This window comes from Balaenoptera borealis (assembly GCF_965194805.1).
Source record: "Balaenoptera borealis genome assembly, chromosome: 1".
NCBI lineage: Eukaryota > Metazoa > Chordata > Mammalia > Artiodactyla > Balaenopteridae > Balaenoptera > Balaenoptera borealis.
The window spans coordinates 113,623,223-113,636,970 of NC_138860.1; the positions used below are offsets into that span (position 1 = coordinate 113,623,223).

The 13,748-nt window shown below is 35.7% G+C and overlaps 1 protein-coding gene and 1 long non-coding RNA gene across 4 annotated transcripts in view; one reads left to right on the top strand and one right to left on the bottom strand.

The window, feature by feature from the left end:
* The window catches only part of LOC309626421, a 34,501-nt gene extending 25,244 nt beyond the window's left edge, over window positions 1-9,257 (top strand). For all 3 annotated transcript variants that reach the window (XR_014243175.1, XR_014243176.1, XR_014243177.1), the window contains 2 exons: window positions 2,331-2,424; window positions 5,196-9,257. This is a non-coding gene — a long non-coding RNA (uncharacterized lncRNA). The remainder of the gene's footprint in view (window positions 1-2,330; window positions 2,425-5,195) is intronic.
* Window positions 1-13,748, bottom strand: part of BRDT (bromodomain testis associated) — a 71,704-nt gene that overhangs the window by 21,616 nt on the left and 36,340 nt on the right. The window contains exons 12-14 of the mRNA XM_082386893.1: window positions 11,698-11,759; window positions 9,266-9,452; window positions 3,144-3,244 (exon numbers count right to left, since the gene is read on the bottom strand). Of these exons, the coding sequence (XP_082243019.1) occupies window positions 3,144-3,244; window positions 9,266-9,452; window positions 11,698-11,759 (350 nt within the window). The remainder of the gene's footprint in view (window positions 1-3,143; window positions 3,245-9,265; window positions 9,453-11,697; window positions 11,760-13,748) is intronic.

Consider the following 13,748-nt stretch of genomic DNA (forward strand, 5'->3'; position numbering starts at 1 on the left):
CTTCCAAAAAACAGAAGAGGAGGGAACATTTCCAAACTTATTTAACTAGGCCAGCATTACCCTGATACCAAAATGAGATAAGGACATCACAAGAAAAGAAAATTACACACTAATATCCTTGATGAACATAGGCGCAAGAATCCCCAACAACATATTAGCAAACCAAATTCAACAATATAGTAAAAGGATGATACACTATGATCAAGTAGGATTTATTCCAGGGATGCAAGGATAGTTTAACACCTGCAAGTCAAACAACATGATATACCACATTAACAAAATGAAGGATAAAAATATGATCTTAATAGATGCAGAGAAAGTATTTGACAGAATTCAACAGCCATTTATGATAAAAACTCTCAGCAAAGTAGGTATAGAGGGACTATATCCTAGCATATAAAGGCTATATATGACAAGCCCACACCTCATATCATACTCAATGATGAAAGGCTGAAAGCTCTTCCTCTGAGGTCAGGAATAAGACAAGGATGCTCATTCTCACCATTTCTAGTCAACATAGTACTGGAAGTCCCAGCCAGGGCAATCAGGCAAGATAAAGAAACAAAAGCACTCAAATCAGAAAGAAGTAAAACTGTCACTATTTGCAGATGACATGATATTATATATAGAAAACCCTAAAGACTCCACCAAAAACATTAGAATATATAAATTCAGTAAAGTTGCAGGATACAAAATCAATATACAAAAATCCACTGTGTTTCTATACACTAACAAACTATCAGAAAGAAATATTAAGAAAAAAAATCACATTTACAATTGCATCAAAAAAAATAAAATACCTAGGAATAAACTTAACCAAGGTGAAACACCTGTACACTGAAAACTATAACAGTGATGAAAGAAATGGAAGAAGATACAGAGAAATGGAAAGATATTCCATGTTCATGGACTGAAAGAATTACTATTGTTAAAACATCCATATTACCCAAAGCAATCTACAGATTCAGCTTGAACTATATATTTGAGTCATCTGCAGAGAGACTATAACTGAAATCACCACAGTGGATGTTCAACCAGAGAGAGAAGTAGTAGAAGACCCTGGACTCCTTACCCTATCAAGACCTTGGGAGGGATGCAGCAATTTTAGACATCATTGGTTCCTCTGATAGGGCAAATTACAGGAATAGGGGAACAGCTGGATTCTAGGTAAAATTACAGCACTGCTTCACAACTGGGGTGATTCTCCTTTGCCCAGGGAAGACCTATGGCAGTGTCAGCAAAGGTTTTGGTTGTCACGTAGTGGTAGGGGAAAGGGTGTTGCTAGCATCTAGTGGGTAGAGGTTAGAGTTCCTGTTAAGCATCCTACAATGTACAGGCCTACTCCCAAGAAAAACTTATCCAGCCTAAAATGTCTATAGTGCTATAGTTGAGAAAGCCTGGTTTAAAATGTAAACAGGTAGTGGAGAAATAAGACAAAAGGAATAATAGAGACTATAGAGATGGCAGGAGAGCTCCACAAAAATTTGTTAAATGAAAGAAAATGAAGAACAGAGATAGAGAAGTCTTGGCAAGAAGGGATAGCTTTTCTTGAGGAAGAGGTAAGTAAGAGATGAACAGCAAAGCTAGAGCTCTGAGTAAAACAACAGAGGTTGGGAGCTTCTTGAAATGTTTTATTTTAGTATCAGCTCTTCTTTGGGCAAGATGCTTGAACTGTCTGGGCCACAGTTTATTCATAAAGACTAATTCTCAAAGATCTGTTCTAGCACCAAAATTCTGTAGCCTTTTTTTTTTTTTTCAGTAAGTGGTAACATTGCTGATAGTGAGTGAGCAACAGTAGGAAATAATGTCAAGGATGGAAACAGTTTAAAATCAAGAAAAAAAAAAAAAGAATGGAAACTGTTGTGAAGAGAACAAGCCACACAATCCCATTCCTCCTCAAGCTTTCAACATTTTAGTTCCTACTATATGCTAGACATTAAAAATCAACAGAGAGTAGACTTATGTCACTTTTACCTTTAGCACAAACTTCAATGGTATGACATATACTTGATGTTTTGCTGCTTATTTTTGCTGTAATCTCTTTGCCTTTTTGAAAATTTTCTTACTGTTTTCAAACTTTATTTTGGGTCAGTCAAAATTAACAGTTTTGTTAAATTAGAAACAAAGATTTTAGTACACAGTAAACCAAATATTTAATTTGAGAAACTCTGCTGCATTATTCTTTGCATCCTAAAGGGGATAGATGACACTTCCATTGTTTAAACAAAAAACAGTAACAATAAAAAATTTATGCTGGATATCAGGAGAGGCACTTTTTAAAAAAAATTTTATTGTTTTTTTATTTTCCCCCTTGGCCACACTGCTTGCAGGATCTTAGTTCCCCGACCGGGGATTGAACCCGCGCCCTCGGCAATGAAAGCAAGGAGTCCTAACCACTGGACCGGCAGGGAATTCCCAGGAAAGGTACTTTTTAAATGGTTCTTATCAATAACAAAACACCCATATTAAACATAGGTAATCTTTGATGATAGTAATTATTAGCAGAGCAGTATGTAAGAAAGTCAAAGATTCTAAGAATGAGAAAAAACAAGGGCCAAAGCAATATGCTCCTCATGGTGAAATGTCAGATATTCCTAAGTGTGCCCAAGCAGTAAGATTTGTCCTCTGAAGTACTTACAAGGAAAAAAGAAAGGGAAGAATGGAAGGAAGGGAGGGAGAGAAAAAAGAGGGGATATGTGAATATCTCATTCATAGTCCGTTTCTGACAGTTACTAGATTCAAATGTCTAGAATAGTACCTGGTGTATCTAATGTATCCCAAACATCTAGAATACTTGTTGAAAGACTGATCAATGTGTGGTTTAAGATTAAGTGCACCAAAGACTCCATGAGGAAATCATCTACAACAGATTCTAAAAGATAGTTTTATAACATGTTTTAAAATCAGGATAGCTGGCAAATACCAGCATTATAGAATTTACAATTAAACACAAATATGGGGACTGAAGGTAGAGGGTGGGGAAGAGTGTTGCTCACAGTTTTTTTTTTTTTAATAAGTAGGCAAAAATTAGGCTTAGAGATCCAAAATTCATTCAAATTAGGGCTTAAAATACCTCTGTGCCACTTCTATATTCAATTTTAAATCCCTTCAATATTTGTGAGAAAAAATAACTTTACTCTTACCTTCTGCACTGGAACTTGACATTCTGATTCTAACACCACTGTGTCATTACCACCGGACTGATGCGTCACAGTTAGGCCATTCAAGCGTTGTTCAGGATCATCTGGACGCACACATTTTTAGAATAGTATAGTCAAGTTATTTCACCTTGATTCTCCAGAATTTGACATTCCCCCCCCCACTAGGTCAGAAACTATGAAAATAAAATAACTAGTTTTTGTACGCTTAATTTTGGAGTATTCTTAGCTGGAGAACTGTAATACTGTAAAATAAACATTTTCAATTGAAATTTTACCTCCTTTATTTCTTTTCTTTGTCTTCTTTTTTTTTTTGTCAGCATAAAGTATAGCTGACATTGTGGCTTACCTACGAAGACCTATTTTAGCTTTCCCGATGGTATAGCAGTCTTTCAGCTTGTAAACTGACCTCAGCTCCAGAGATCGGTCTTCATTGGCCAAGCTAATTATGGTAATCCTACCCCCACACCAGTGAATCATTTAGAAAAGAGGAGGCCTAAGCCACTGTAGGGCTTCCAGGGAAAGATGCTTCCTGGTAGCCAAATTGAGAACAAAGAAAATACAAAGAACTGAAGAACGAAGATACCAGACACCTAAACTACCCAGTGGGGGATAGGAGTAAGAAATGCAAAATGTTGTTTGACTCTGAGGTGAAGAGAACAAACCACACAATCCTGTTGACTGTAAAGCTTTCATACAAATATTTCATTTATTACAGGTGAAAATAATTTCAGAAATAGAGCTTGAGCCTTTCTCAAACACGTCTAAATGACTGACCTACTTCTGGACTACAATATGTATGATAACAAAATTCCTTGTTGTGTAAGCCAGTTTGGAGCGGAATTTTCTGCATCTGTGACCAAAAGCATCCTGGTGTATGAAATTTAATTAGGTCATTTCTGTTTCAGTTCTCTCCAGCTCTTGTCTATAGGTCCTAACTAGTAGCAAAAGGACAGAGGAGAAAAATGAAAACTTGAATTGCTATATTTTTGTTAATTGGCTCAGGCTCATAAAATGCTGGCCACTTAGAGTTATAGGAACTTACATTTAAGCTTCTATCACCCATCAATTCCTTTGATTCTCTGGCTAAATCACACTAGTTGAAGTTGAGGCTTGAAGAAGGGAGGAACACTAAAGGATAGGAGTGAGCACAGGAGGGTGAGACAAAACAGTCAGTGGACAGATGAATGAAAGAACAAAGTTTAAATTTGTGTGTTCCTACGTGGCCCAATGCACCTATTTTCTCAGTTCAACAGGGAATGGAAAAATAGGGAGAAAAGGTCTAAGTACAGAACTACATCCCCTCTCTGCTTGGGATCAGATATTATTTAAGAAGTAGAAAGAGTATATATGTCAAGAGAAGTATATTCTAAACGACTCAGTTTGTTGACTCTAAGTTGGTAAGTGGTGACAGTGCCATTATCAAGAATGAAAGAGGAAAGATATAAATGTAGGAATTAAAAGGGGGAAATTCAGTTTTGACATGCTGTATTTGACATGCCTATGTGCTGTTTAAGGTATTCAGTAGAGTTGTATAAACACGCCTGGGGCTTGGATGCTTGAGTTGTAAAAATGAGACTAGAAGTCATAGACTCCAAGAAGATCATCCAGGAAGGATGTATAGATTGCTGCCTTCCAACCTTTTACATGCCATAATAAGTAGAAAATGATCAATGTATGGCATACCTGGGTAAATGGGAGGTCTGCTCCAAGCCTATTGCTATGAGAGCTGAGGGGGAGGTCCTAGCTTAGTAAACCTACGCTTTGGAATACGGCTAGAAAAGCCTGGAGTAAAGTAAAAAGAGGCTTAAGGATGTAACTCAGAGTATTATAACATTGAAGGTAGGCAGATAAAGTAGGTGTCTGTAAAGAACGTTCAGAGATGGGATGATCAGGAGAAGAGTGTCACAGAAGCCAAGGGAAGTGTGTCAAGGGACCAACCCTCTGAAAAACATTTTCATATGAATGCCCTCTGGCACCTCAAAACACTACAAAACTCATCTTTCCTCAGACATCTGTTCTTCATCTGTGTTCCAGGTCTGTCAACCTGGACCAGCATCCAGCCACTATCCTCTGAGCCACCAAAGCTTATACACTCCTTTGTTATTAAAACCCAGCATAGGGCTTCCAGTGGCGCAGTGGTTAAGAATCTGCCTGCCAATGCAGGGGACACGGGTTCGCCTGGTCTGGGAAGATCCCACATGCCGCCGAGCAACTAAGCCCGTGAGCCACAACTACTGAGCCTGCGCGTCTGGAGCCTGTGCTGTGCAATGGGAGAGGCCGCGACAGTGAGAGGCCCGCGCACCGCGATGAAGAGTGGTCCCCGCTCGCCGCAACTGGAGAAAGCCCTTGCACAGAAACAAAGACCCAACACAGCCAAAAATAAATAAATTTATTAAAAAAAAAAAAAACCAGCATATATTCATCTTTTGCAGACCTGCTCACTCCACTCTTGTGATTTCTTTCAACTATACCTTTTTCTTTCTTTCCATCACTTAGTTTTTTTGTACTACTGCAACAGCCCAGTTGGTCTTTTCCTTCTCTGGTCTCTGTTCCCCATCTCTCCAACTGACCTACACAATATTGGCAGAGTAATTACACTGAAGCACACTCTGCTCAAAAAATCTTCATTGGCTCCCCACTGACTATACCATTACAATTAACTCCAAAAGTCTCTAGGTATTGAGGCTCTTTATGATCTGAACCTGATTTACCTTTCCAAATTTATTTCCCTGTATTCCTATTTATCCAAGCAAAGCTTTAATCACATTGAATTACTGGTCACCTAGATACCCTCATTCGTGTAGTTCCCTCCATCCAAAATGCCTTTTGATCCTACTATACATCAATATACATCTTTCAAAGAGATCAGATAATTCTGCCTTCCTCATCTCCTTAAATTTCATTTTTGCTTCTTTTAGGGCACATTATTTTTATTTTATTTTAATTTTTAAAAAATTTTATACACACACACACACACACACACACACATATATCCACAGACATATTTATTTATTTGGTTGCACCGGGTCTTAGTTGCGGCAGGTGGGCTCCTTAGTTGTGGCATGTGAACTCCTAGTTGCGGCATGCATGTGGGATCTAGTTCCCTGACCAGGGATCGAACCCGGGCCCCCTGCATTGGGAGCGCAGAGTCTTATCCACTGTGCCACCAGGGAAGTCCCTATTTTTACTTTATATACCAGTTGTTTATTTCTCCCAGTAGATGGCAAACTCCTTGATCTACCTTTTCATTTGCCATGTTAATTCACATTGATGTGACAGCATAAGTTTTTTTTAAAAAAAATTCTTAATACAACTGAGTGAAGATTTTTTATGAACTGTGGAAGGATAAATTATAAAGATAAGTTTAGTAATCCTTCATGACTAAAAATTTCAACTTATTTTAAGGAAAAAAAATTAGACATCTTCCAGTTCATGTGGAGATGATGGCAGAGGTTTTGAAGAAAACTGATAACACTTAAAACTTCAACTTCTTACATATTTATGTACTCTAACATTTTTGCCAAACTACAAGAAAACTTCAGTGAAATTTTTTTTACTTTTTTTGTTTAAAGGTTTAACCAAAAATTTATTTCCACCAAGATTAAACTCCAGAAAAGTAAAATTCTATATACATTTTATAGCTTATATATATTTGCAGTTTCCCTTGGGCATAGTGCCACCTACAGTTGGCAAGTGCAAACCACTTTGGTTCTGAAAAATCTGCTTAAGTGCAATAGAACAGCCATTCGGCATCATCCAAACTTTCCCTTTACACAATATTGTTACTCACAATCACGTATAAACAGAAATTGAAGGAATACAAGAAACGGATCCCGACCGAAGATTTAGATATTTAAAGCCTGACTTTTCATAGATAGGACGTTTTCTTAAAATAGGAACAAAAGACCATCTTGACTGCATTCTTGCCACTATTTTTCAATGTCTTTATTCTTCTTCAAAGCTATCTCTATCATTCTCCTATGAACTTGCTATAATGAAAACAGCAACTTTTCCCTACTCTGGTTCTTTCCGACTGACCTTCAAACACGTTCACATCTCTCCGATTTCAAAATTCAAAACAAAACAACCTCTCTCCCAGTCTTACAAAAACAAAAACAAAATACCTATCTTCCTGTTAAAGCCACAGCTATCTTCCCATCCTCTTCAACAAAATTCTTGAAAGACTCATTTACATTCAGATTCCATTACTTCTCAATTTACAAGAATCTGCTTCCGTCTCAATCACAATAGCCATAAAAGAAGCTTTTGTAAAAGCAAAAAAATCTCACATTGCCAATTTTAATCTTCTCTCCTCATTCCTCATGGTACTTTAAGGCTTTGTATATAGTATGACATGATACTCGTGATGATGATTTCCTTCGAAAAATGTATCTCCTGGGCTTCTATTATACCATTTTTCCTTTTCCTCTTAGCTTTGATTACCTCTTCTTTTAACTTATTAATTTTTTCTACTTTTACTGAGGGAGTTTGGTTACCCAGAATTTTGTCCTTGACCTTTCTCCTCCTGCTCTGTACATTTTCCTTCATTCTCATGGCTTCAAGTGGCTTCTAGATATTGGTAATTCCTAACTGTAGTTCTTGTTACACCCTATTAGTTCCAGAAACCTATTTCTAGTTATATATTTCCAATTAGATATTCTGCAGCATCTTGAACATGTCCAAAATGAACAATGTCTCTTATTTTCAAGCCAACTGCTGGATAATACTCTGGTAAGACACTTATTCTAATAAGGCTCAGTAATTCTGCCACAAAAATATCTAATACAGCCATGTCCTTTCTGTACTTACTGCCTTAGTTTTGGTCCTCATAATTTTTTTCCTAGACTATAGCACTCAGCTTCCTTACTTGGTTCCAATTATATCAGAGCATCTTCATCTTAGTCCATCCCTTATACAGCAAGCAGCAATCTCTTCCTAATGTAAAATCTCATTTTGTTATGCTCTTGTTTGAAGCTACTTTTTGTGTGCAAAATAAAAGATCCAAATGTAGCACTGGTATTTAAGGTAATTTATGACCTAGAACAACTACATCTTCAGTTATTCTCCTGAGTACCTTGAAGATATTTTTCCAGAAAAGAATGGCTATAAATATTTCATACTTTGGATCTTCTTCCTGGGATGCCCCCCAGTGTTGCCTCAGATATTTTCTCTCTTGATCTCCACTCCTTCTCCACAGTCAAGAGCTGTAACTCGAGTTAAATGCAAAATGGAATACTCAAACGCAGAATAGTAGGGAGCTTTTACTGGAAGCAATAAAGGAGGATCAAAACTTCTGTGTTCCTCCTAATCTGTACTTCAGTAAAACAGCTTAGAAATTTCTTCTGCTTTGGAGAAACCCCTGCCATTGGAAGGCCAGGGAGCAGAAGGAGACATGGATATGGAATATTCACATCTGCTTCTGTCTAGGCCTGAATACATTTGTGTCTCAAAGTTCAGGCACTCCATAAGCTGGGCTCATCACTATCAGAGAAGTATCCTCCTGTGCCACACATCCCCAGGAGGACCAGGCTGAGAAAGGTGATACGTTCACTTCAGATAAGACTAACAGATAAGACATTTATAAAGTCAAATGAACCTAACAATATAAAAATTTCCAGTTTTAGAAGATGTTTTTGGTAAATAGGAACCACCACTAGGCAAGTATTTTTGGCCCAAGTTTCCTTAACTGTAAACTGTTTTTAATGTTTATAACTTCATTTCTCTACCTATAGAATCTCTATCTTTTCCCTATTCTAATCTATTCTAATCTACCTTTCCAACCCACACAGACATTATGGAAATTACAGCAACATTTCGCAAGTCTGCTCAGAGCTTGCTATGATCTATGGCAGTAACAGGTTTTTATGTATGGCTCATATGCCAATGTATATAATCTGTATGAAAGTAAGTTGTGTGTGAACTGCACATACAATTTTCTTTCATTCAAATATAATGAGTACCTTGGGGTATAAAGCAATATGCTTCAGGGATTATTTCTAACCTGGAATTTACTAGTTATGATTTTCAGTATTCCAGATCCATAACATTTAAGATAATCTTGGCATTTTTATTTAGAAGTCAGTTGTTCAATCACAGTCATTTACTTCTTAATTTCTTACCTGAAAGAGGCAGAATTTGTAAAGGTGAAATGTTTTCCACACTCTGTAAACGTTCTGATTCTTGATGATTAAATACTAACTGGTGGTGATTTGGTGGTGTTCCACCTGAACATGTAGTCTGATGAACCAGGCTACTTTTCCTAGAGTTTGTATCTTGCACAGAAGATTGTATCTGCTAAGACAAAGTTAAACAAAACTATCTTTCAGAGCTTTAACCACACAAGAAGTATAACTAAGAAAATAGAAACACAAGAGGATAGAATATAATTTAATACTGTCTTTGAATATGATATTAAATTAAGTCACACAAATTTATAAGGTATAAATATCACTATCTTACAAATGAGAAAACTAAGGTTTGGAACGATTAAATAACTTGGCCATCATATAGCTTATAAGCAGAGTCAAAGTCTATGATCTTAGTTACTAGTACACATAGACTTATACATGTTATTAAACAGTGTTGCTTATTTTCAAATGCTTCCCTGTGATCTACTGAAAATAAAAACTGAGCTTTTATACCAAATCTAGAGACTAATCCACTTTCTTTACCCCCTTTTCCTTAGTGAATTATAGATATAAAAGCAGGGGCTGTTTAAAAAAAAACAAATCACATGATGGTTGAGCCATAGACTATCAACAAATTCTGATTCCGAATTCTGTTAACTACTTATTAAGAAAAAGCTGTATTATAATAGCTAATATTTAGTTAACACTTACGATGTGCAAGGCACCAGGGTAAGCCTTTTATATAGTTCTTAATTTCTCACACTAATCCTATGAGTTTGGTATAATTATTATCCCCATTTACAGTTTACAATAGGACTTAGATATAAGGAAGGTAACTTAACCTAAAATCTCACATCTATTCAGTGGCAAGCTAAGTTACAGTACCAAAGCCCAGGTACCTTATCTACTAAGCTCTGAGTTATAGATAGTACAGAGATGAATAAGACAATCTTCCTTCTCCATCTAATAAAGCAGTTAGAGTGAGTGAGTCGATAAGGCAAGTGTATGAATACCTATGCTAGTTTGAATAAAACGAAGGGCATAGGAATGTTTATCCCAACAATAATACAGACCCAAGCCCAAAGCTTAAAGGCAAATGCTGAGGTTTAAATCAGCAAAACAACACTTTCTGAAACACACAAATATGTGCATTTATTCATGATCCTATAAATATATTTCCTCTTTTGTCTTACATGAGCATTTCGCTGTTCAGTGAGTAACACTGAAAAAAACTCGGTCACAAACAGATCATAAAGATAGCATTCTATGTGCTATGTACTGAGAATTATTCCAAAGTTTGTTCATAACTTGACATAATTTTCTGATTCCACTAATACCTATGGCAGACAGATCATCTGGATCTTCATTCCACTCAAAAACCTTTGAGAGCTCACGCCTACCTAACAAATTAAATATTAACACTTTATCTAGGTGTGCAAAGCCCTCCCTATTATATCTCCAAAGCCAACTAATCCCATACAAACACCCTCTGCTACCATATTTCCCTGAACACACCTCCTGTGCTTTTTTTCGCTCTCTTATTGCTACTACCTCTGTTTAAAAAAGTTAAGTCCCTAATCAGCATGTCAATATACTAACCATTTCTTCCCTTTCCCTATAATTTAAAACCCATTTTAAGCATTCCCTCCTTCAGGCAGTATATATATATTCCTCCTTCATTTTCTCAATAAATTATGAATATAGATGATTATAGCACTAATCATACAATCTCTTAACTGTGTGATTATATCTCTTCTCACAACTAAGAGATCCTTCAAGACAGTATTATTTATGTTGTATTTCCCCTGACCTAGAGTTAGATGTTGTTAAGTAAGTTTATGATTTAATAAAAGGTATACACCTATAATTCTATATTTGGGATGGGTACAAAGGATTAAAAGTTTTATGAGGATTAGTAGTAAAAGATAAAATTACTTTTATCCTTTTCAAAGCACGCCAACTACTCATCAAACAGATGTGCTAAAAATGAATAGTTGGTAATTATAAGCTTTATCTTTAGAACTCTCACTACCATTCCCCTACTACCTTTTTTGGAGAAATTCCACCTTACTGTGCATACCCTACTGTACACACATGCGGACACCAAGACCTTCTCTCTGTATTTAGACTCTCAAGACTAAGCTGAAATTTCTATAATTTGTTCTACTTACCTGTTTGACTAAATCATAAAAAAGTCACATCTTGTTAGAAAAATGTAACCAAATCATTTCACTATTCAATCTTCTTTACAAAGAAATCTTTGAACATTTAAGTGACAAATTAAAATGAGTGACAACTCTTCATGTAAATAAAATCAAGAACAATTTTAAAGAAAGCTACTACTATACCAGTGAGCTATAACCTACATAATTTTAAAATTCTAAGGTAAAAATGAAGAATTAACTTACCTTTACTTTCTCTTTAGAAGGAGAATCATTCTGTTTTACTCCGGTAAATTTAGGAAACATTTCTGCAAACATATATAAATATTTTAATATTTGCCAACTTAAAAAATTACCATCATCTAAATTACAAATTTTTTCACATTAGAATGAAAGTGATGATTTTAAGAAAATGGTCAACTTCTTAAATCAAGAAATTCTTATATTTATAAATTTTTTTGCCCTCTTGGAATCAGTCAAAATTTCTAAAGGGATACTTGCTTTGAAAAGGGATATTTTCTTTTCCACATAATGGAATAAATATCCCCACACAAATTTCAATCTGGATTATTAGGCAAAAAGAACAATGTGTTACTTCACAGTAAAGAGCTTGAATAAGCGACAGTTTAAAAAGAAACAAGTTACAACAGAGATAAGGGTTTAAACAAGCAGTACCAATTATACTAAAATCATCTTTAACCAAGTAGCCATTAAGAGGCTTAATTAAAATAATTAAGAATTTACTACAAGAGAAGGGTATGTCATTATCTGAGAGGATACAGTCTTTTATTAAAAGTGAAGCTATTTGATTATACATGATAAAGTCTGCTCTGCTTGCTAAGCATTATAATAAAGATCCCATCTAATTAATACTCTGTTTACTTCCGAGCTATCTGGCAGCCTCAACTACATAGAAACAAATGGGTTTTATAGTACCTCCTTTACCTTTAGAAATACCTTTACAGCTAACACTGGCAGTAGAGTAGATATAAAAAGAGATCTCTCTGACATGGTGCTCATAGGTTCCTCTTTCTTGATCCTACAATTGATTCTGGTGCTATCCTCCCCAGTAAGAAGCCTAAGTCAGTGTGGTAAAGCACCAAACTGGTAGTTAATGCCTTGATTGATCTCTCCAGGCCAGCTTTCATGAGCCTCCTGAGCATTATTTGCCTCAGGCTTCAGGGAACCAAGGCTGGTCAACACCAGGTCTTATTCAAACTTAAAACATTCTAATTTTAATAATTACCTTCTGCCTCCTGAAATGCCATCAGTTTCCACTGGATGTGTTACTGTTCTTTCCTAAAATATTTGATGCTGGACACTGTTAAAATTGCTAAGTGCCACTCAATGACGTGCTTTAATTTAAAGAATTCAACTATTTAAAATGACATGGACCATCTTAATGTCACTCCACTAAGTATTATTTTAAGTGTTGGGGGTTAGGTGGAAAGGGGAAGGGAAGAAGACAGACTGCAAAGATTGAGGGTATAGATCCAGGTAGCTTTCACATTTAGGGGAGAAATTATGATTTCAGCTTTGATCGACAACAAAAAAAAACAGACTTCATTAATACGATCATATAATATATGTACATCTATACATCTGTCTTAATTATCCAAATATGCACCTAAACAAATTATTCAATGATATAAACTCTTAACTACAGTAAAAATACAACATACCACATTAGTGTTCTGATGAAAAATTCAAGGGCATTATCTTAGTTCTGTGACATAAAACTAAAGCTCAGGACTATTATAAAAACTAGCACCTCAAAATCTAAAAAACACTAGCAAAAGCCATCAAAGATTTTTAATTAAAAAAAAAAAATCAAAACCACCAAATACAGTATGCCTCAAAAAAGTCTTACAGACTATAGATAGATGAATAATGATAGCCTAAAACTCAGTATTTTGCTTCTCATTCTACTCTTACGTAGCTGACTTTCCAGGAACATAGTAAAATAAAACTGCATATTTCTGTTTATTTATGAGTTCCTGGCCTTTGGAATTAAAAGGCAAACATACACATTTTCACTATCAAGCTTAAGACCACATTTCAATAAATGAAGAAGCCCTACCAGGTCTTACAAACATTAATAAAACTGAGCACTATAGTGACAACATACACGCTTGTCAACTAACTTCACCAGGGATCTGGGATAATATGTATACCTACCTTGTGAGGATCCAATTGGATAAAATATGTTAACTACTAAACAAATGAATATTTTGCACATTATATAATGTGCTTTATTTTCACAGCTCCCCAAAAACCTCAATATAAAACTTTGATTG